The sequence below is a fragment of the Nyctereutes procyonoides genome, unplaced genomic scaffold, assembly GCF_905146905.1.
Source record: "Nyctereutes procyonoides isolate TBG_1078 unplaced genomic scaffold, NYPRO_anot_genome, whole genome shotgun sequence".
Lineage (NCBI taxonomy): Eukaryota > Metazoa > Chordata > Mammalia > Carnivora > Canidae > Nyctereutes > Nyctereutes procyonoides.
Genome location: NW_026575122.1, coordinates 32,425,384 through 32,449,866, shown reverse-complemented (window position 1 = coordinate 32,449,866; position 24,483 = coordinate 32,425,384). Strand labels below are relative to the sequence as shown.

Here is a 24,483-nt window from a genome sequence, read left to right as displayed (position 1 = left end):
ATGCATGGATTTATGGATTGTTGAAGCCATGGCAAAACCCAGTTCCACAGAAGCAACTTCGTGTTCTGAGGAAGATCTACAGACTGCGGCACAAGGAATATAAATGAGTGATGCCACGAGAGACAAGTGGGGTCAGCAAAATACAACCCTCAAAAACGAACTCTGAAGGTGGAGAATCTACGAGGAAAAATATTTTTTTGAAATACAGACATTCTTACATGGTGTCACTATGATGTTAAGAGCACTGACAGACATTCAGTAGCCACGGCGTGGGCTCCTGAAGCATGGAACCGCCAAAAAACCTGTTGATTCCAAGCTCAACTGTCTACTTGACAGTTGAATAAATCTGTTACCAAAAAAAACAAAACCAAAACCAAAACAAAACAGAACAAAAAAACACCCTAGAAAAACCTTCCAGCATTGCCAGAATTAAAAAAAAAAAAAAAATTGCCAGAATCGAAAAAAAAAAAAATCTCGTGTCTAGAGAGGAAAACACCAAATGAAACCATTCAAACTGCAGTAATAAAATATTTGGCCTTTAATCATTTCCGATTAAATTATATTTGAAAGCTGCCCCTCCCCCACCCAAACTCATACACAAACACACCAGTTTCTGAACATTTTATGATGGCCAAAGAAGGGGTTTCCATTGGTATGTTTATTAATGGAACTCTTTTTTTTTTTTTTTTTGGAACTGGTTTTCAATAAGTTTGCTATTTCAATAAGTTTGCTATTCCATTTTAGCCTCACATCAGTTCCATCCCATCCTCAATCCCTTTCCTGCTAACAGTTAATGTCTCAACCACGAGGAGGGCTTCCTGGGCCACTCTAGGAATGATCTGCTTGGGGCTTAAATAAGCACAGTTTAGAACGTTCTCTCTCTCTTCCTCGGCCCCCACTAGGAAAGACAAAGGCATTTGCAGAGGTAAATGGTTCTCTTCCTCTCTCGGCTCCTCCTCCTCCTCCACGGCCTCCTCTTCTGTCTCCTCCTCCTCCTCCTCCTGGTCCTCCTCCCCCTCCTCCCCCTCCTCCTCCTCCTGATCCTCCTCCTGGTCCTCCTCCCCCTCCTCCTCCTCCCGGTCCTCCTCCCCCTCCTCCACACAGTCAGCCTCTTCGACCTCCTCCTCTTCATCATCTGAGGCCTCCTCCTCCTCCTCCTGCTCCTGCTCCTGCTCCTCCTGGCTCTCCTCCTCCTCCCCATCACTCTCCTCGTTGTCACACTCGCACTCACACTCTTCCCCCTCCTCCTCCTCCTCCTGCCCCAGCGGTGCGGCGGGAGACCCGAGCTCCCGGTCGGGGTCGGGACTGAAGACGAGCGACGGGTCCTGCACGCCGCCGCCGTACGGAGCGCCCCACGGGCCGGCGTCCTCCTCCTCCTCCCGCTCCTCCTCCTCCCCCGCCCCCTCCCCCTCCTCGCCGCGGGGGGCCTCGTCGCTCTGGGAGGAGCCCCCGGGGGCGGCCTGCTGGCTCCGCAGCGCCGCCTGCTGGCGCTCCAGCTCCTCCTGCCGCATGTCCTCGTAGATCTGGTTCATGATGAACTGCGTGGTGTTCCGCGGCGCCCGCATGCCCGGCGCGCGCCACCCGTACAGGTTGACGGGCCGGAGCAGGGTGCTCAGCGCGGCGGGCGGGCGCGGCGGGGAGGGGCGGCGAGGCTGGCGGCGCGGGCCGCGGCCGCGGCGGCCCCAGCGCTGCTTCCTGCCGGGGGGCCGCGCCCAGCCGCGCTTCCAGGGCCCGCGCCAGCACGAGCAGCAGCACAGGCAGACGGGGTGCAGGCCGTACACCCGGATCACTTGCACGCGGCCGGGCCGCCGCCAGAAGCCCCCGGGGGGCGGGCGCCAGGGCCCCCCGCGGCGCCCCCCGTCAGCGGACACGGCCCAGTAGGGCCGTCGCGGTGGCTGGAACCACGGGCCCGGGCCGTGCTGCTGCTTCGGCTGCTTCCAGGGGGGCTCATACTCAGACTTGGGGCCGTAGCGGCGGCGCCGCTTGTAAATCGGGGCGCCCCTGCGCCTTCGGTGGCAGGTGGACCAGGTGCGCAACGGGGCGGGGGGCGCCCAGCCGCCGCCCAGGTTACGAGGGTCCTCCCGTGTGTAGAGGGTCTGGGTCATCGCTCACGGAGCTCGGGGAGGTGGAAGCGGAAGCGCCCCAGAAGCTGCGGTCGTTTGGCCCGAGCCTCGGGTGTGCAGAGCCTCGGGTGTGCAGAGCCTCGTCCGCCTGCGCGGCGGCGGCACGTGCCGGTCTCCGTCCGCCCCGCTCGCTCGCTCGCGCTTCCTCCGCAGTCTCTCGTCCTGCGCCCCCGAGCGGTCCGGCCCAGGTGGGCTGCGGCTGGGTAAGGCTGGGGAGGGAGGGAGGGGGGCGAATGTGGTGGTGGGCGACGCACGGGGACACCCGCTCCCGGGGCCCCCCACGCCCGCCTCGGCGGAGGCGCCGGGAGCCTGGGAGCCGGGCAGGCCGGGGTGCGCGTACCTGGCGGCTCCCTCCCCACCCAGGCGCTTCCCCGTCGGGACCCGGGACCCGGCGGGACTGAGCGGGCGCGGGCGGCGCGGCCTTTAAATAGCGGCCGGAGCCCCCGCGTGCCCACCGCGTCCTTGGTTGCCCGGGGCGACAGCCAATCGGGGTCCAGGTCGTTCTCCTTGGGCGACGGGGGGCGGTTCGGGTGGAACCAGGTGCCCCGCGAGGGTTCGCAGGGGGCTTGTGACGCAGGATTTGAAAGGGGGCAACGGAGCCCGAGGCTGGGGCAGTGCTCCCCAACTCGGAGGACGCTCGGGCCCGGTTCATGTCGAACCTGCGCACCACCTGGGGGTGCGGGGATGAGGCACCTGGGCCTAGAGTTGAACCTCTTGGAAGCGGGGTGTAGGGTTCGGGGTGGGGGGACCTACCTTGTACATTGCAAAACATGCATCCTACGCTTGGGGAGGTGGAAGGGCTAGAGGGGAAAGTGCCTGGTGTCAGAAAACTGGGCCCCACTCGTACCTTGGGGGCCGTGCACACTCCCCTAGCGCCTGGCAGTTGCAACACCTCGTTGGTGAAACGCGAGCGCACACCCTGCTAGCCCTGCTGGCTCCCCGAGGGCCCCGGGCACACAGTCCTTAGGCCCGCGGGCTCTGTGAGCTTGGCATCGCCACCGCGCCCCCCAGCTCAGGGAATCCAGAAGTTAGTTTACCCGAGGTGGTCGGGATGAGGAGCTTTGCGGCCAGTATTCATTCATTCATTCATTCATTCATTCATTCATTCATTTATTAAAGATTTCATTTATTTATTCATGAGAGACACACAGAGAGAGGCAGAGACATAGGCAGAGGGAGAAGCAGGCTCCCCATGGGGAACCCAGTGGGGGACTGGATCCCAGGACCCCCGGACCACCCCTGAGCCAAAGGCAGATGCTCCACCACTGAGCCACGCAGGTGCCCTGGGGCCAGTATTTAAACCTCAGGCAGTTTGGCCCCCAACCCCAAATTCTTAACCATATGGCTGCGCTGGGCTGCCCATTCACCCTTAAATAGGACTTTTGGGATGCGGACACGAAATCCTATGGGAAAACACTTTAGTAATTACACCATGGCATGCAAATGTCCACTGCTTAAATAAATCATCCCAGGATGTCTGGGGGTGGTGGTGGTTATTCTTGAGAATACAAATATGCCAATGGCCTCTTTTCGGATGTCCCTTTGTCTACCAGATGGCTCATACTCTGGGAGCCTTTATAACATTACGGTGAAGAATATGGGCTTTGATTTAAATTAGCATGAACCTACTCTGAATGATGCCAAAATAGTGGTGGACATATGTCATTATGCTTCCATCTCAATCCATAGAATGTACAATATCAAGACTGAACCCTAATGTGAGCTGTAGACTTTGGGTGACGATGATGAGTCAATGGAAGTTCATCAGTTGAAAGGAGAGTACTTTCCTGGTAGGGGTTGTCCGCAAGGGAAGAAGCCCTCCATGAGTGGGACGAGGGAGTATATGGGGAAATACCAAATATGGGACTGGATATGGCTACTCTACTCAATTTTAATGTGAACCTAAAACTGCTCCAAAAAAATGAAATCTGTTCAAGAAAATGTGCTTCAAGTTCAATTCAGCAATGATTAACCTCTGTAAACCTTGTGTTCCTAACCCGAACGGAGACTACGGTTATGATACCTATTCCATAGTTGTGTTAAAGGTTTCGTAAGGTACTTCATTATAGCAGCTGGTGCCGGTACCATGAGCACACAGTGGCTGTTAGCTATGGCCATTGTCACACTTCAATACTTTAGGACTTTTAAAGAAGTTGATACAGTGTATGTAAAGATAACTAACCCTGTGAGTGATGCCATGCCCTTTTCTTGGCCCACCTTTTAGAAACATCGTGAAAGTGCTACCAGGCTTGATCTTAGAGAAAAACCATCCCAGAGTATATCCCTTTATTGCTTTTCTGGGGTGAGTGGAATAGTGGAAAATGGAACATTGCACACTGGGATCCTGAGTCTATACAAGCCTCCAGTATATGACAGAGAAAGAAATGTGGGGAAGCCCTGAAGCCTACAAAGGTCATTTGTGCCTTCCTGGTTGAAAATTGAGAACAATGTGGGGTTTTTTGGATCAGGACTTCAACCCTTGTTGTGAAACCTGGAGACTCCACAGGCTTCATTCAGTTTTGTTTGCTCTGTGGTTTGCTGCTTGACTCCGAGTGCAGAATGCTGACACTTTTAGCCCCCAGTGTCCCTTCCTGGATGTAGAATCACACAGTTGGCAGTTACTATACCCTTATTCTGCTTAATTCAGATTGGAATGCTGATACTCCAGATTTATTTTTCTGAGGACATAAGTAGTATACATATTGGGTTTTAATTGGGAACTTTAGAAATTGACCGTGTTACCGTAGTAGAATTCTCATGAATTTCTTCTTTGTCTTAAAAAAAGGTTGGGGCTCAGTGGTTGAGCATCTGCCTTTGGCTCAGGGCGTGAACCTGGGGTCCTGGGATAGAGTCCTGCATCAGGCTCCACGGAGAGCCTGCTTCTCCCTCTGCCTATGTCTGCCTCTCTCTGTGTCTCTTGTGGATAAACAAATCTAAAACAAAAATTTAAAAATAAAATAAAAAATAAAAAAGATGAACTCACAGATAATTAAGGACATTGTTTTTGTATAATTTTTCCATGATGACCCGCACAGTTCATATTAATTCTCCTTACTAAAGAACATTGATGTGGTATTGTTCTTGCTCCATCCTTCGTCTTTTTAAGAGAAGCAGAAAATTATGATTTATGATTTTTAGGGTTTTTTTTTTCCAGTAGATTAGCACGGTAATTGAAATTGTTCATGACTGGTAAATCACCCGAGAAAATTACCACCAGAGTGTGTTAAACACAACTTTCAGAAATGCAATTAAAGAATTCCTTAGGACACCATTTAATTGGCCCGTATTCTTTAAAGACTGTAAGATGAAGTGTTCTACTTCAACATTAACATATAACACACTTACTGTGCTTGAACATGTAGTATTAGTTTTCTACTGCTGTGTAACAAATTCCCACAAACTTAACTTAAAACGACATTAACATTTGTTGTCTCAGAGTTTTCTGGTGTTAGGAGCCCAAGAGTAGCTTAGTCGGATCCTCTGCTCAGGATCTCGCCAGGCTATGGTCAAGGTGCTTGGCTGGCTTGGGTTCTCATCTGGGGGCTCCATTTGGGAAAATGTTATTGCAGAATTTATTCCCTTGTGACCGTCTATGCGAGAGCCCCGCCTTTTAGCTGTCCGTTGGCTGGAGGACACCTGCAGGTTTGGAGGCCACCAACAGGTTCTAGGGGTCAGCAGCCATTCCTGGAGACCGTTCTCACTTCCTTGTCATGGGCCTCCTTAGTAGGGCTGCTCATTCCAGAAACTCAGCAAAGCAGATCTCCTTAGTGCTTCCTAGCACAACGAACACACACACACACATACACACACACACACACACACACACATATGAATCATACTCTGGGCTTGACATTAGCATTTGCGACATCCACCTTCTTTGTCATATTCTATGGGTTAGAAACAAGACCCAGGTCTTACCAGCATTCAAGGGGAGAAGGTTACCCAAAGGCTTGAATACCAAGAGATGGGAAGTTCATTTAAGGCTTACCTTAAAGTCCATTCACCACATAGACCAAGTAAATTTAGTTAAATATGTTCTTCACATTAACTGGTTATGACTTTATTTGGGATATTTTAATGACATTCAGCATTTTGAAGTTCCATTAAATGCTACATGACAGCATAGGTTATGCTATGCTTTATGTTACACAGGCCATTACATGGCCAGTTGGAAAACACACTGCTATCTTGGTGTCATTTTTTGTGCATTTGTGTGAATTGACAAGGATGAATTCTAACACTTGATGGCAGTAGTAACTCATTCAAGATTCAGTCAGTGAGAGCTCAAAACAGAGAGAAGATAGGTACTTCATTTATCTTTATCACGAATATCATATTTAAACTATTCCAGGTTGCCAACGTTAATTACCCTTTATTCTGGTGCAGCGTAATTGGGTATGTTTATTAGATTTCATCATTTTTCAATTGGCTTTTAGAAAGCAAGCCTCAGCTAATTAAACCTATAAATAAAAATTTTTAGGGATAAGTTGGATATACCTGATATAGTTGGTCATATAAATAAAATTCAACAGATATTTTTTAGATCCATCTTTGGAACCCATTAAGTCCTATGGGATATTGAAAAAATAAATGGAATGTGTTTTATACACTCTCAAAAACCCGCCTTTTGCAACTTCGAAGATATCCATGTACAGTTATTTGAAACCAAAAAGGTAGGCGCCATCTGTTGGTCATAGAAGCTAAATACAAGGTAAGAAGCCTTTATAGCTTTTCAAAAAGTGAGATGAGATTAACTCCGTGTTTTCTCTTGATAATTTGGGAAGTTGTAGGGTTAGTTAGAAAATTGGTGAGGCATGTTGTGCATCAGGGAGTAACATGGTGGAACTTCCCCATTTATAAATCTTCACGTCATTCAAACACATTATGAAGAGAAACTTAACTTTGTAAAGAGGTAACTACAAGGACAGTTTCTCCAGATATAAGAAGTAAGAATGGGAATTTTGCATGCACAATAGAACTATGTGTAGGTATTATTTACTATCACCCTTTGAAAATATTCTTAATCTTTTTAATAACTTAGGATTTGCAGAGAATTAACCCAACATATTGAAGTCGGAACATCTGAAAAACATGTGTAGGCAGTAACGATCAATTAGGAATTATTATTAGCATGGAAATGTGTGTTTATAAATCATTTTAAAGTATGCTATATTATGGGGCAATAGAAGGAAGTGCCTTCCCCCAGTGAAAAATGACCTGTTAATTTTGAGAAAAATACATACGTGTAACAATTGAATAAAGGAAAAAACTTTATTAAAAAATACAGCATTTAATCAGGGGTCAGTTTTAGAATTAGAGCTTTCAATTAAGAATGTGAAGTGCTTGGGATCCCTGGGTGGCGCAGCGGTTTGGCGCCTGCCTTTGGCCCAGGGCGCGATCCTGGAGACCCGGGATCGAATCCCACATCGGGCTCCCGGTGCATGGAGCCTGCTTCTCCCTCTGCCTGTGTCTCTGCCTCTCTCTCTCTCTCTGTGACTATCATAAAAAAAAAAAAAAAAAAAAATATTAAAAGAATGTGAAGTGCTGGAAATGGCCCCTGAAATAGGATCCATTTAGAACGAATACTAAAATGCTATCATCACATGTTCAGGGCTATTGTAGCACCTTGTCCTTATAGAATTCCTGGTAAATTAAATCTGCAGGGTAGCCTTGTGAGTAGGCAGCCATAATGGCTGGGAACATGTCATTTGGCTCTGTGTTCCCACAATAATGCCCCTCTCATCCTTGTATTTTATTTCATTGCACTTTTTGTGACAGCTGCCCACCCCCAAATTTGTAGTAACAGTATTCAGGGGAGGCTATGAGGACAGAGGTTTTTAGATCATTTGTGGGGAGATCTAAGATCATCAGTAAGATTCCTGTGGGCAAAGCCTCATTATGACTTTTTCATAAGCCCCTTCCTCCATAAGAAAATTAAAATAAAATTTCTAATTTATGACTTGTTGCAGTAAAGATAAATATAAGCCAGATTAGATTCATTACTCCATGTTTGTTATCATCGTCATCATTATTGTCGTTATCTTGCTTTTTTTATGTTAAAAGAAATGACATTTTTCATGGGTCTCTAATATCATTATTGGCCCTTGGCACCTGCGGAATCCTAAACTGAGAACTCAGTTGAGTCACAAAAGATTTTTTTACCTACATGAATTGAGAGATAATAAACTGATAATTTTGAGACAATTTTTTAAAGGCAGTGATAGAAAACAGAGTTGCAATATTAGAATTCTACTTTTAGCCTGATTCAGGATAATGTATTTAAAGGCAGTATATCTAAAAAGTCAAAATGAGGGGCATCTGGGTGGCTCAATCAGTTAAGCCTCTGCCTTTGGCTCAGGTCATGACCCTGGGGTCCTGGGAACCCGGTACTTCATCAGGCTCCTTCCTTAGTGGGGAGCCTGTTTCTCACCCTCCCTCTTCCTCTGCCCCTCCCGCTGCTCTTGCTTGCTCCTTTCTCTCAACTAAAAAAAATAAAATCTTAAAATTTTTTAAGTCCAAATGAAAATTCCATTTCTAAATATCACTGGTTTATAGTGATGGATTGATGGTTATGCTTTTTTAAGTTTTATAACTTTGGGTATACAAATTATGATTAAGTGAGTGCATGATTAGTTTTACCCAAGAAAATTGATAGTCTCAAGAAAATTGATGGGTATTTTTCAATATTACAGACATATCAATGTTTGTACTTTAAATTGAAACAAGGAGATACTTATGCACCTACTGTGGAGAACCATGAGAACAATTCTCTTCAATTGCTGCACTACAGAAATTCGGAATTTAGCTGTCGTGTCTACAAATAATGGCATCCGATGGGTGACAGAGACTAATGAGAAAAATTCAGATAATATAGATGAAGAAATATATTTGCCTGAAAGGGACAGTTGAAAATAAAAATATAGATTGTATATTTTTAAATGTTAGGGGTGTACTATGGCCAATTGTCTCTTTTTTACTTTAATAGGTTAATTCAGGAATAGATTACGCAATGATGAAAAAGTTTGACACTTAACCATTTTCGAGAGGTAGAAGAGAATCATGCACTCTCCCACACTGTCGGTGAAAGTGTAAATGGGTATAACATCTTTGAAGGCCAATCTAGTAATATTTATTAAAATTTAAAATGATATATATGCTCCTTGACCTAGAATTCCACTTCTATGAATTTATCCATAGATGTACTCTCATATGTACACAAAGCTATTTATGTTTACACAAGGCTAGTCTTTGTAATTTAATTGTAACTACAAAAAAAAATAAAATGAACATTCATGTCATGGGCTGATAGATGCTTTTCAGAATCAGTAGAGCTGTATGTGCTTATATGGAAAAATCATCAAGAAATCTTTTTAGTGAGAGAAGCAAGATTTAGAATAATGATTATCTCTTGTACTTAAAAATCCATGTTTATACACATAATAATGGTGATGTGTATGTGTGTGTAGGACCTGCACATGTATATTTATATAAGAAAGGGAAATTGCAAAAAAAAAAAAAAAAAAAAAAAAAAAGAAAGAAAAGAAAGGGAAATTGCTTGGAGCACCCGGATGGCTCAGTTGGTTAAGCGTCTGACTCTTGATTTTCAGCTCAGATCACAATCTCAGGGTCATGATCTCAGCGTCGTGAGATGGAGCCCTGCATTGAGTCCCACGTTGAGCCCCGCAGAGCCCAGTGCATGCTCAGCACAGAGTCCCCTAGACATTCTTTCCCCTCTTTCCTCCGCCCGCTCTGCTCCTCCCCCTGCCCACACTGGCTCGCACACGTCTCTCTCTGTCTCAAATAAATAAATCTTAAAAAAAGAAAAGGGAAATTGCTTATGTAGAAGTTTTTATTTCTCATGGAAACTTTCACAAAAGCATTCAAGAAACCATTTCCTAGTTATTTCTCAGGAGTAGAACTTGGAGTTTGCAACTGGGAGGAAAATCATCTTTCGTTTGGTCAATCTTTCAGTTTATGACCATGTGCTGGTATTTTGATCATACATTTCAGAAAGATCAACTTTCCTTAGCAGGCGTTCCTTAGCTTCTTCCCTAGTGCGGTGATCATATCATCATCTATTTTCCATTTTCTAAATTTTACTTTATTCAAAGGCACAGAAACATACCTATAGAAGGATTTGATAGCTGTCTGGTTGTGTTTGAGGGACGAGACCAGGGTCAGGTCCTCCTGTAACACCACCATCTCACGAGATCTACCAATAAATTGCCATTTAACCAAGGGTCTAAAATGAGTAGTCATATCTCTAAGGTGATAAAATATTGTGCAAAAACTGAAGCCGCGTGTTTTATTGTTGCATATGATTATCTGTGTGTTACGATTATAATGAATATTTTCCCACAACTCCATTGTAAATTTAAAATACTTTTATTCTCGCCTTCATTTTCTTTAATAGATTTGGATATAGAAACATGCTTTAGTGAAAAAAAAAAAGAATAGGAAAGCTTAAAAACATCTAAATCTTGGCAATACACCTAAAGTGTTGATTTTGTATTTTTCTTTATTATATGCTTAACTTGAAATTGTACGGGATATAAATCCTCAAAACTTGCAAGTTACATGTGATTTACAAGAATATCTGTGAAATATTTTTTAGCACTTAGTTTTGCTCTTACTGTACATCATTTGGTTTTATTCCTGACTTACCTGGTGTTTGCTTAAAGTACTAAATTGTCATCTTAGCTCAAAACTTTTAGGTGTACACCATTTTTCAGAATACAATTTGAAAGTATCATTCTGAGCTTCTGTTTCTGAAGAGAGCAGTAAGAATTGTTCCATTGTAGTGGGCATCGTAATGCTAACCATTATCTGAAATTAGACAAGGCTTCCAATGGGCAAGCGAGGTAGGCACATGTACGCTTGAGGAGTTTTGCTGAGATTGATAGGGTTTCCATCCAATCGAATATCCTCTAGCGCCTTACGAATATAAGTCAAATTTTTAACATTGCAGAAGGTATCTTCATGCATCTCCAAAATGTTGTTATTCTAAAAGAGATGACAATAAGTAATAAGGCAAAATATAGCATACACTTAGTATTGTTTAATAACATAGTTCATTTTGCCTCATCCCCATTTTTATTCTTTTGTTCCTTCTCTTATCCAAAAAATGCATGTTATGGGATCATTACGCATCATTGGGCAACTTCTAGGCAGTAGGAATTAAGTGACTGGAGCACAGAGTAGAAATGGGCTTGCACTTCAGTAATAGAAATGAAAGGGAGGTGAGAAAACTAATTTAAAGAAAAAGTTATTTCTAAAACTGATGAGTACTGCAAAGGAAGAATGGTAACTGTGGAAAGTTATCTGAAAGAATTATAGTGATGGAGCTGAGAATGGAATAACAACACACAGGCCTGGAAAGAGCCAAGGTAGGAATATTGCAGGGAGAGAGAACACCAAGTTCATTTTGAGTAATTACAGTGGAATTTCAAGAATGGGAAAAAAAGTCAACATGGCTGAAGTAGGGATCCCTGGGTGGCTTAGCAGTTGAGCGCCTGCCTTCAGCCCTGGGTGTGATCCTGGAGTCCTGGGATCAAGTCCCACATCAGGCTCCCTGCATGGAGCCTGCTTCTCCCTCTGCCTGTGTCTCTGCCTTTCTCTCTCTCTCTCTCTCTCTCTCTCTCTCTCTCTCTCCCTCTCTGTGTCTCTCATGAATAAATAAAGTCTTTAAAAATAATTAAAAAAAAAAAAGACATGGCTGAAGTAAAATGAGGGAGAAAGTGAGCAACTGTCAGGAAGATAAACAGGGCCCAGAAATACATATTTAAAAATAGCTTTATTGAGTATATTTCACATACCATAAAATTTATTCATTTTAAGTATATGGGTTAGTGGGTTTTAAGATAGTCCCAGAATTGTACGACCATCACCATAATTTATTTTTAATTAATATTTTTATCATAATTTGATTTTAGAACATGTTAAACATCCTCCAAAAGCCCTGTAGATATTAGCAATTACTCTCCTCGCCTCCATCCCCTATCTCTAGTGCATGGGGACTTCTAATCTACTTTCTGTTTTTTTATGGATTTTCCTATTTTGGATATGTTATGTAAATAGAATCATTTATATCATCTTCTGTGACTGGATTCTTTCACTGAGAACTGCATTTTCAAGGCTTATATATTTTGTATCAGTACTTGTACTTTATTGCCTGATAATATTCCATTGTGTAGATGTACCACATTTTTATCCGTTCATCAGTTAATAGAAATTTGGATTTGGAATTTTCCAAGTTTCGTTTTTGTTGATTTCTTTTTCCAGGAAGTGTCGAGCTTTTCTGAAGCAGCTGCACCATTTTAGATTCCTACCAGCAATGTATGTGTTCCAGTTTTCTCTGCATCCTAACCAGCACTTGAAATTATGTCTGTCTTTTTTATTTTAGCTGACCAGGTGGACTTGAAGTGGTATCTCATTGTGGTTTCATTCATGGCTACTGTAGTGAATACAATTGGTATATTATATTGATTTTATAAACTGCCACATTGCTGAACTCATTTAATAATTCAGATGGTTTGCTGGATTACTTATGACTTTCAGTTTGGGGAGTATTTCCATCGTAATAACAAATCTTCCAAACCATGAAAATGGACTACCTTTGCTTTATTTAGATCTCTGTCTCTCCAGATAAAATTATGTTTGTTTAAGGAGTACTGTATAATGTTTTGATATATGTATACATTATGAAATGATTACCACAATCAAACTAATTAAAATTTTCATCACCTCCCGCAGTTACCTTTTGTATGTGTTTCCAGGAAGAACACTTAAGACCTCTCAAAAAATTTCAAGTACATAGGGTACTCTTAACTATAGTCCTCATGCTGTATTACGTTGTATCTCCAGAACCTATTCATTCTGAATACCTAGTATTTTATGTCCTTTGACTAATATGTTCCCATATCCCCTAGTCCCCAAGTCCTGGCAATCACCATTTTACTCTCTGCTACTTTGAGTTAAACTTTTTTAGATTCCACATATAAGTGAGATCTTAAAATATGTATTTATCTGTGTTTGGTTTATTTCACTTAGCATAATATTCTCATGTTGCAAATAGAATTTTTTCTTTTTTTTGAAATTTTTAAAGTATGAATAATACCCCATTGTATACATATACATACATACATATACAATTTCTTTATCCACTCACCCATTGGTAGACAGATAGGTTGCTTCCATGTCTTAGCAATTGTGAATAACGCAGTGAACATGAAAGTCTGAGACAGTGATTTCATTTCTCTTGGATATATACCCAGGAGTGGGATTGCTGGATCATATGGCAGTTCTGTTTAATTTTTTGAAGAACCTCCTTATCATTTCCTATAAGGACTGTACCCCCTACATTCCCACAAATAGTACACAAGGGTTCCCTTTTTTTCCCATAACTTTATCAACCTTGTTATCTTTAGTCTTTTTGATAATAGCTCTTCAATGAGGTGACATTTCATTGTGGTTTTGATGTGCATTTCCCTTATGATTAGTGATGTTGGGCATCTTTTTATATACCTGTTGGCTATTTGTATGTTTTCTTTTAAGAAATATCTATTTAGGCCCTTTGCCAATAATTTAATCAATTTTCATTGAGTTGTTTGAGTTTGGTACATATTCTTGATATTAACACCTTATCAAATGTTTGGTTTGTAGATCTTTTCTTCCATTCTATAGATCATCTCTTCTCTCTATTGATTGTTCCTTCTGCTCTGCAAAAGTCTTTCAACAACATGTAGCTTTCAGTCTACAAATCTTGTACTTTTCTTGTTAAAATTATTCTTAGATGATTTATTATTTTGTTATTAATATAAATAGAATTATTTCCTTAATTTCCTTTTCAAATTGTTCATTTCTAGAGAATACGTATATAATTAATATTGGTATATTGATTTTATTACCTACTACATTGCTTAAATCACTTCTTAGATTTCTTCTTAGACTCATTACTTATTAAGGAAAGTGTTGTTTAATATCCATATGTTTGTGAGTTTTCCAAATTTCCTTTTTGTTGATTTCTATTTTAATTCCATCATAATCAGAAAAGTACTTTGATAGGTTTCAGTTCTGTTCAATCTGTTGTGGCCAATTTTGTGGCCTAGTATATGATCTACCCTAGGAAATGTTCATTAAGCACTTGCGAACAACGTAACATTTTGCTATTGTTGGATGAAGTGTTCCGTAGATGACTGTTAAGTCTAGTTGATTTTTAGTGTTGCTAAGGAGTTTTTTTTTTAATTTTTATTTATTTATGATAGGCACACAGTGAGAGAGAGAGAGGCAGAGACACAGGCAGAGGGAGAAGCAGGGTCCATGCACCGGGAGCCCGACATGGGATTCGATCCCGGGTCTCCAGGATCGCGCCCTGGGCCAAAGGCAGGCGTTAAACCGCTGCGCCACCCAGGGATCCCTTGCTAAGGAGTTCTTGAATTATTTCACCATTGATCTTATGGCTAGTTGTTCTATCCATTATTGAAAGTGAAGTATTAACATTCCAACTTATTGTTGAACTATCTATTTCTCCCTTCAGTTCTGACAGTTTATTCTTCATACATTTTTGAAGCATATTGTTTATAATCATTATTCAATGTGTGTTATATATTATATATAATATACAATAAATTATATCTAACAATATAATATATTGTTAGATACATATATGCTTATAAGCATTAAATCTTTCTAATCAATTGACCCTCTTCTCATTGCATAATGTCCATAAGGGATAAAAGTTTTAGTGCCTATGTGCTGTACTATTCCCTTTGATAGGTAATAGGTACCTGCTGTTAATAACAATTGTGACTTACATGTAAGTACTTATCATGTTCCAGTAATTATTATTTGCTTTATAAATTAAAACTGTGGTGCAGGGAGGCTCACGTATTTTGTCTAATCTTTAGATAGTATTGGAAGTTAGAATTTCAGCCCAAGGAATCTGTTTTTGCCAGAGCCTTCATTCTTAATTACTATACTATGTTTTGGCAAACATTTTGAAATGAACCAAACTAAGGGATTTTTATATAAGCATTAAAATATAAATTGAAAACAATGTAAATTAAAAACAGCTATTTACTCGATATTGGTGAAGTGGTCATTAGAAGAGATTGTTTTAAAAAGAGTTCATTGAATGCCTTTTTAAAGCTTAGAATAGAGAATATGAAGCCAATTACTTTTTTAATGTCACATTGTATACACAATCCCATTGTGTTTGAATAAACATCAGAGATGCTGTTACTTTCTAGGGTCAATATTATCACAGGCAATTGTAATAAAATTTAACTCAGAATTAGAAAACACATTGGAAACAGATTTTCTTAATCCAGAGAGATGAATATCTGTCATCTCTCAGCAGATAGGAATGCCCTAGGATTGAATTTAATTCAATACATAAAATCTAAAATTAAAAGCTAAAATTGATACTTTTTTCTCCTGAAAGCTAGAAATCAAATTAGGTTTTTCTTTCTCCCATTTTCTCTTCCATTTCTAATTCTTATACATTTCTTCAGAAGATGAAGTTTTCATTTTGTTTTTGTTTTTGTTTTTTTTTTCAAAAGTAGTTTTGGGTGCCCGAAAGATGCATTATGATTTAACAAAGACTGAAAACCTCTAAATACTAAGATTATCAGTAATCAATCAGTATAGACAGAGGCATGAAGACCTTGCACTCAGATGGAGAGAGAGAGAGAATGAGAGGAGAAAAAGAAGAAAAATGGTGACAGTGCATCAACAGGCCATTATAAACAGTCTTTGTGTCTCAACTTCCTCTTCTTTGCTTTTGTTTTTCATGGAGCTGTTTGGCATACCTTACCAGTAGAAGCCTACCTGGAGGTGAAGGGCCCGTAGGTTTTCTGGGAGTGGCAGAGGGATGTGGTCCAAATTGTTATCAGTGAGGTAGAGATGATGGAGATCATACATATCCTGTAAATATTCCAAATGTAGGGACTTAGTGGAAATTAGTGGAGCCACAGTTGTATTTTCCATTCCCTGTTCATACAACTATTTGTAAAATAGCACGTGCCTGTCAAGATCTGGTTTTGCAAAGGTGAAGGAGATTAGTTTTCTCAGGTTACTAGACAATTCAAGTGAGTTTGGAAAGAATTAACTGTAAGCAAATATTTCTTGATGAAAATGCAAAGTGTTTCTCAATCTCTACAAAGAACCTTGCTTTGTTCTCTCTAACTTACTCAGTTTAAGCAAGGCAGTGTTTTTCCAGGGAAGACACTCTGCAGAGGATTTTGAGGATTTGGGTAAGACGTAGGAGGAATGTCCTTCATGTTACAGGGATGGAGAAAAGAGAATTTCTCTCCAATAAAATCCTCTTCTCTCTCATACAAGTACCAGGAAAAGAGCCACCTGCTAAGAGATATTGTCTTGCTAAGACAATAAATATTTAGACAACAACAGGTCTACTCTCCAGCCAGACACCACAGAACAAAGTGTGACTCACCACTGCCCATGCCAACAAAAGCTGCTGAATGGGGAGACTGAACTTTGACCCTTGGCAGGCTCTAATGAGGTGGCCCAGCTCCCTTGCCTACCAGGGTAGTGTCCCAGGAGAGCTAATGGAGAAACAGGACTTTCGCCATTGCTCAGTCCTAATGGGTCCACACAGCCCCCTGAATGCTCCCTGTGTCCTTTCAAACAGTATTTTAAATTTGCTCGTTTAACAGAGATTGAGAAGGACAGTTTGGATACAGTAAGAGTGGGTAAGAAAGCTGGTTGGTGGGTGTTCCCTTACTCTATGCTGTTATTCTAAGTAAGACCACCTCGCCCCAAACTTGCTTTCTTCACTCAGAAAACACAATCTCTCTCTCTCTCTCTCTCTCTTTTTTTTTTTGAAAACACAATTTCTAAGATGAACTGAATCCATCCTTTTTTTACAGGTAATTAAAAAGATTTGAATGTCAAGGCACCACCCACACCCTGCACAAGTAGTTACCCTTAAAGCCACATAAAATATTCGCCTTGAATGGAGTTCTTGGAAAATACAATTTGTCTGGCTTGTACCATTTTCAAGTGCTCCTTATAGATTCATGTTCCAGGTAGTTACTCACTCTTTATTCCAGTTCTGTTCTCTGTTCTTGCTGTTTAACCAGCCTCAGAACTTACCAAAGCGCAATATTTCCCCAAAGCTTGATAAATAGGATTGTATAGTTTATTTTAGGAGGTAAAAGTCTCATCACATTGAATCTCCTTATGGAAATAAAAACGCTAGTCATTGACATCAAAATGGGAGGGAAGGATGAAAGTCTTCCATATCCAAATTCAAAACTCACTTTAAATGCTTCTTGTTTTATTCCTTTCCTTCCCAGCCTATTGTTGCTGATATCAATAAATGTCAAAGTGTTTGGCAGTTCTGGGAGCTGCCTTATTTTATTGTCACGCAGGACGAGCTCCCGGAGGTGAGGTAGCTTTCTGAATGCATCCTCATCAATCTCAGATATTAGATTTGAGGTCAGATCAATCCTTCTTAAATCATCTAGAAGGAAAAATGAAATAGTTAGATACGTATGAATATGCTTTGCTTGCATAAAAATATGAAGAAAAATTTTCTCACATATAAGCGAAGATAAATACGAAGTTAATTAGGAATGAACAATAAAAGAAATAATTATGTATAACTACTTTATATAAAAATTCAATTGTTTTCACCCGATACTATACATATTTATGTACTTGTAAGAAAGATTAACTTCAACAAGGAATTGATACATTATATTTAAAATAATTGGTCATTTCCCTATATTCTTCATAAGCTTTGTCTAGATTTTTACTATTTAAAAGGTTTTCCTCAGTGATGACAGATTGCTATAGTTTCTAATAGTAATAGATATATTAGCATTAAAATACAAAGGCATTAAAAAGAAATTTTCAAATGATTAAAACACTTTATAAAGACAAGTATTAAAGTTCTTCTAAGTTGGCAGCAATTATAAAGTCAGAATGTAGGCTTGTATGCATCAATCATAAAGCAATTGTGCTTTAATGGAAGTCTATTCAAACAATCCAAATTCTAGTAAATATATGACCATGACGTTTTACTCAATGTCTTAACATGATAACGGGTTCTAGCCTATAAAATATACATATTTATGGTTCTATTTCTTAAAAAAAATTAAAGGTTTTATTTATTTATTCATGAGAGACAGAGAGAGAAGCAGGCAGAGACATAGGCAGAGGAAGAAGCAGGCTCCACACAGGGAACCCGATGTGGGACTCAATCCTGGGTATCCAGGATCACGCCCTGGGCCGAAGGCAGATGCTCAACCGCTGAGCCACCCAGGCGTCCCTCTTAAAAATATTTTATTTGAAAATGTCAACTATGTAGTTTCATCATGACCTTTAACTCTTCATCATATAATTAAAACAAACCTTCAAATATTTATATAAGGAAAAAAAGTTGATTTATGAGACATTTTCATATTCAAATTTCATTTTTAGTACCAACATTTTATAGTGCTAAAGTTTAGGAAAGTCTGTAAGGAAGACAAAGATATTAGTGTTATCATACATACCTGGGCTTGCAAAATCATTTTTGTTGATCTTTTTAATTCTGTTGAAGCGGGAATAGAAATAAGCAGTGTTCTTGGGCAGTGGAGGAATAGCATCAAGTTCATGATCATCACAGTATACAGTGGTGCTTATACATGTACATAGAAGACAGGTTGGAAAGTCTAAAAGGTAGAGGCAAATAATTATATGTAAGTAACAAAAGCAATTTCTAAGAAATAATGTGATTAGATGTTTGCTAAATAAGTTTAGTCTCATGCAGACCATCCTGGTATATTTCATATTTTCTCACATGGTTTTCTGTAAGTGGAAATTAAAGTCAAGTGTACCAACCAAAGCAGCCACAACAATTAGTATATTCTTTGTAATGTCTTACATTTTATTTTAAATTCCAGAGTGTGGTTGTTGCTTTTATACTTATTAGAAATTCTCTTTTCTGATGTAAATGTTAAGACTGTGGTTTCTGTAAAGTTAAAATGTCACACATACTATTTTTTAATTAGGCCTTTGGTTCCATATTTAAAAACCACACTGAAACAAAATCTGCTTCAAGAAAAAAGATAGGGTAATCATCATTAATATTAATTGACTCAATCTCTAATTATTGAATCCTTTCTAGGTAAATGACACTGTGCTAGCTGGTGAAACAGTGAGGAGCACAAACAGATACAATTCTATTTATGATCTTCTATGGCAGATACATGTGAATAACACGAATAAAATGATGACTGTGGAAAATGTTATGAATATAGGAGCATAAAATAGGGGAATTTGACTCAGTCTGACAGTCATGGTTCTCTGATGAGGTGAAACCAGAGGTGAGGTCTGCAAGAATGGAAGGAGTTGACCATGCAGGTGGGAGTGAAGAGTATACGGCGGAGGAAGCAGCATGCGCCAAGGCCCTTCACTTTGGAGGGATTACAGAGAGCATTGAAGTGTATGGACAGACCACACAGAGGCCTTAGGGGCTGTGTTATTACAGGTGTCTTTCTTATCCTAAGGATGGGCAGGGTATTGCATAATCAAATTTGCATCTTAAGAAATCACTCTGCTTGAAGGTGTAGTAGAAGACTGAGGGAGGGCAAGTGGACAGATTGAAGTTGAGCTGTTGTCTAGATAAAAGATGATGGTTACTTGGCTGAGATCATGGTGAGGTGTTGAAAAGGCAACAGGTCCAAAAGATATTTATGAGGCTGGATTATATCTCCACACCTTGGTCTGTCTCTACTATGCACGTGCACCTGCGTACACGCCTCCTACACTCCCTGTTTCCTGGTCCAGTAGAGGACAGTGAGCTTCTAGGGAAGAGAGAAAAGTGATGACCAGATGGAAAGAAGGAAGACAGAAAGGGGGAGATGTTATGGAGGCCAGTGGAGAGAGAGAGAGTCTGAAGGACAAGGTAATAGAAAACATTCAAAAGCGCTGAGGTGCTCAGTAAGTTAAGGACTGAAGATATCTGTTGGATTAGTCATCGTGGTGATTACAGGCTGCTTCAGCAAGAGTTGAGGAGTCATGGGGCCGGGAGCCAGAAGAACAGTCATTTGAGGAGGGACTTGGGGGTGCAGAAATAGTGACAGCAAATGTAGACAACGCTATTGAGAATTTGACAGTGAAGGAGGAGAGAGATGGTGATAGGTTTCAGCAGATATATTTGCAGCATGTAAATTGACCGAAGCAGGGGCAATTTAAAGAAAAAGGTCCAAAGTAGGAGAATTTGACTCTTAAAAGGATACTGAGAGGGCAGGAGGAAATGGGACCAAAGCACAGTGGAAAGGATTGCATCCTACCTGTGAGAGGACAGACAGTTGGTCTGTTGAAATAGGAGAGGGAGATAAGGTGTATGCAGGTGCTTGTAAAGATTACATCTGAAAACAGAAGATTGAAAGGCTGCTACCCAGGAGATCGCATTTTACTCTGTGGAGTAGGAGGCTCAGCTTGAGGAGTAAAGGGAGGAGAAGAAGGGTGGTAAGATGTGAAATGAACAGAGGATGTAAAACAGCCATGAAGACTACATGGAAGTGATGCAAGAACTTTCTTGTGATTGCTCAGTGGTCAGTTCATCAACCAGGTCACTTTCCTGTTTTGTTTTGGTTTATTTTTTTTAAAGATTTGATTTACTTATTCACAAGAGACACAGAGAGAGAGGCAGAGACAAAGGCAGAGGAAGAAGCAGGCTCCTTGCAGGGAGCTGGATGTGGGACTAGATCCCACTACCCTGGGATCACGGCCTGACCAGAAGACAGACGTTCAACCTCTGAGCCACCCAGGCGTCCCTCACTTTCCTGGTTTTAGCTTTGAACTCTCCCACCGTGGGACCTCTCACTCCCAGGTGAACCAGGACACTTGGCTGCCTGAGTTGAAGGATCCATTTGTGGTTTGTGATCAAGAACTAGTTATGCACCTACTGGGTCTTCTTACTATCATTAAGTAGGAGTTATTTATAATAATAGCTTTGGGAATGAAAACTATTTTAGAACTGGAAATCTAGGAAAGACAGTTTAAGGGGAAGTTATAAAATATTTAACACCAATTTTTCAGATCATTATAAATTAATATTTGCCACTTATAAAATGTTTTAAAAAGTAAGGCATTTGACTCTTCTATGTATTCATGTCTTTGCTAATTTAATAATAATTGCTTAGGGTAATTTATATATATTCACACCAGTTATAACTTAATTCTCTTTTTTCCACTCATAACCCAAGTCTACTTTATATTGCTTCAGAACACTGTTTTGAGAAATTGGTATATGAATAGTAAAAAAATACGATATTTTGATTACTAATGCTCTAAATATTTCTTTCTAAGCCATTTAACTTTGATGAACATTTAATATTTAAATTTCATCTTAAGGTTTAGAATTTCTGGCAATGCTTCATCCATGGAAATTAAAATGTGAATTGAGTTTTAACTTCATTACTCACCTTCAGACTACTTTGGAAATAACTTTTTTTCCCCCTAAAGTCATAGATTTTTTTATATGGTTTCAAAGCTGACATTATTAAGCCATAATTTTGACTAAAGCTTTTGAAAAGATTGGGCATCATGTTTTTTGTTGTGCTTGGCTCGGCTGAAAGATCTGAGTATAGGTAATTAGTCAACTTTTGACAGATCTGAAATTACTTAAGAGTGAGTAATGTTCCAGATAAATTTAATTGCCTTATTGGAATCTTTCTTCTGGGTACTTACATTTCCTTCTATTGTAGATGTATCTCCTTGGTTTTATTTGTCGAGTGCTCTCCTACTCCGCAGAATGCTAACTATGTGGAAGGACTATGGTGTATTCACGAGAGGTACTGGCTTAGGATTTAGTGGTCTCTTTTCGAATTTCAGCACTGCTGTGAACCACCTCCATCATCTTGGACAACTTCTACTCTATGTTGGGGTTTTAGCTTTCCTACTTGTAAAGTGGAAATAATAATACCTAGTACACAGTATCATTCAGACTCTTCAAAGAATTAATATACCTGAAACACTATACTGGTTTGCGTAGACACCACATTTTACAAAAGACAACGTGTTACACCACTTATTGGTGGACAGTTAAAAATCTGGTAGGTGCGGAGAGTCGATTGGTGGTTACCAGGCACCGGGTGGGGAGTGATGAGGGTTTATTGGGCAACACACACAAAGTTTCAGTGCTGTAAAATGAGTAAGTTCTGGAGATCGGCTGTACGGTATAGTGCCTAGAGTTAATGAAACCGTATTGCACACTGAAACATTTGTTAAGAGCAAAAAATAAACTTATCAATAATAGAGTAACGAGAATAACTGACATTTATTATGTTTATTATGAGTCAGGCACTAAATCCATTCATTTAATCCTTATGATAATGCTTTGAAGATCTGTTATTTATGATCCCATATTTTAGATGAGGAAGCTAAGGCAACACTAGTGAATGGCTTGCTCCAGAATGTGTAACCAGCAAGTCCCAAAGTTGGGATTTGAATGTCCTCCCTCCCTTTTGTTCTCTCAGTATATTCTGCACACAATACTGTCATATTACCCACAACACATTATTGCCTCCTCATCTGTTTGCATGTCTGTCTCCCTGTACTAGATAAAACTATCCATGAGAACAGTCATCATTTTAAGATAAGTTTTGTTATCTCCAGAACTTACAGTACAGAGACACTCCAGTGCTGTGCTAATGAACCTTTGCAGTGGGAACTCTACTCATTTTCCCACACCCCCTTGCTATGCCATTCCCTGTATGGGAAAGTATCCTGGTGTGAGTCCATCTGAGTACCCCCAAGGAATGCACTGACAAATTCTAACAAGAAACATAGACAGATCATAGAATCAGGTTGAACACCGGGAGCTTTTTCTCATTAACAAAAAGGCCCTGGTTTAGATCACCTTCAGGTTGTACAAGAGGGAGTCCAGTGTTAGGGAACACCTTCCACTCTTCTGTTCCCCAGGACTGAGTGAGAAGCAGCCCATGTTCCAATAAATACACAGACAAGAATCAGGACAGGCTGGCTTTAAACCCAGTGTGTGAAACTAGCTGCTATGTGATCTCTGACAAGTTTCTACTCTTTTTGAGCTAGTTCCCTTTGTAATAAAGGCCTAAGGCCTTTACATGGCAGTTGTAGTCATTAAATGAGACAATGTGAGGTGCTGAGCATGTGACATTGTGACACATAGCATGTGCTCAATCAATGTAAAATATTATTACCATCACCATCATCATAATCAGCCATCCTTACCTTCTCACCCTGAGCCGCTGTGGCCTGCACTGTCAGGCATAAATTTTCATCTCACTGGTAGTGTAGTGTATTCTTTGTTCTAGAGATGGATCCCACCCCAAGGGTTTTGAGTTATGATGCTAGATAAATACTTTCATCCCGAATCTTTGGATATTTGATCATTTTCATCATGCTAAAGCTGTATTATTAAAACCGCTTTATAGTTGTTACAAAATACATGGGTATCTCCTGCTTCTAACCCAGCCTATGGCACAACTTTCTCTGTGGGTGGTGCGGATGGTCTGTGGCATTGGGGCTCGGCAGTTCTGAGGTATAACCAAGTGGACTTAATTCAAATCAGCCTTGATGGGCCTGACCTTCATTGGTGTGTGGGCCCAGAACCCCGGTGAATTCAGGCTCCTGTGGAGAAGAGCCATCGATGAGTCTGGGGGTGGACTCCTCCTCCTCCTCCTCCTCTTCAGCCTCCTCTGGCTGTGGGGGTGGGGTAAGGAGCTCTCTATTCCCAGAAGGCATCACTGTGGCTATTTCAATCTGAAAAAGAAACAAAATTTCATCAGGCAACCTTCTCACCCTGTGAGGCAGGAACACAAATTTTGAGTGTATCCACTTTGGCCACAAGAGGTCACTGGTGTTCTGAAGTTGGACACTGCAGGGCCTGCTCCCTGGGAGGGGTACATGTGGTTCTAGTTACTATTATTGTTGGTTTTAATTAATTTTGCTTCTCAAATCTTAGTAATAATTTCCAATGCCCATGGTTTTCGGTTTGTGGGTTTAGGCTTTTGCTTTTTCAAACATTCTTACATGTTTATTCATTTTTAAAAAACCCTCATTTATTGTTTTATAAATACATAGCATTGCAAGAATGCATTATTGTGGTGGAAGATTCAAATTAATCCAGAAGTGTGCAGAATAAAATCCCAAAGTCCTTTTAATCCTGAAGTCCTGACCATTCCCTTGGAAGATAAAAACCGTTAATAAATGAAGGTGTATATTCTAGTCCTTTTAATCTTGGTTTCCTAGGTTCAGATATTCTGGTTTGCTTGTTTGTTTGTTTGTTTGTTTGTTTTTTAACAACTTACGCTTCTTCCACTTGTTTTACTGTAAAGTATCCTTTCTCCTAAAAGAAAAGTATATA

The 24,483-nt window shown here is 40.6% G+C and overlaps 2 protein-coding genes across 2 annotated transcripts in view; both read right to left on the bottom strand.

Moving 5' to 3' along the window:
* Positions 1-746: 746 nt before the first annotated feature.
* Positions 747-2,105, bottom strand: CCER1 (coiled-coil glutamate rich protein 1). Its single transcript, XM_055336457.1, has one exon. The coding sequence runs from the start codon at positions 2,103-2,105 to the stop codon at positions 747-749; it is 1,359 nt and encodes a 452-aa protein (XP_055192432.1).
* Positions 2,106-10,921: 8,816 nt separating this feature from the next.
* EPYC (epiphycan) overlaps positions 10,922-24,483 on the bottom strand; it is a 34,868-nt gene continuing 21,306 nt past the window's right edge. Inside the window, exons 2-6 of the mRNA XM_055336605.1 lie at positions 23,705-23,879; positions 18,644-18,802; positions 17,405-17,607; positions 15,951-16,046; positions 10,922-11,126 (exon numbers count right to left, since the gene is read on the bottom strand). Coding sequence (XP_055192580.1) covers positions 10,956-11,126; positions 15,951-16,046; positions 17,405-17,607; positions 18,644-18,802; positions 23,705-23,879 — 804 coding nt within the window. The 3' untranslated portion in view covers positions 10,922-10,955. The remainder of the gene's footprint in view (positions 11,127-15,950; positions 16,047-17,404; positions 17,608-18,643; positions 18,803-23,704; positions 23,880-24,483) is intronic.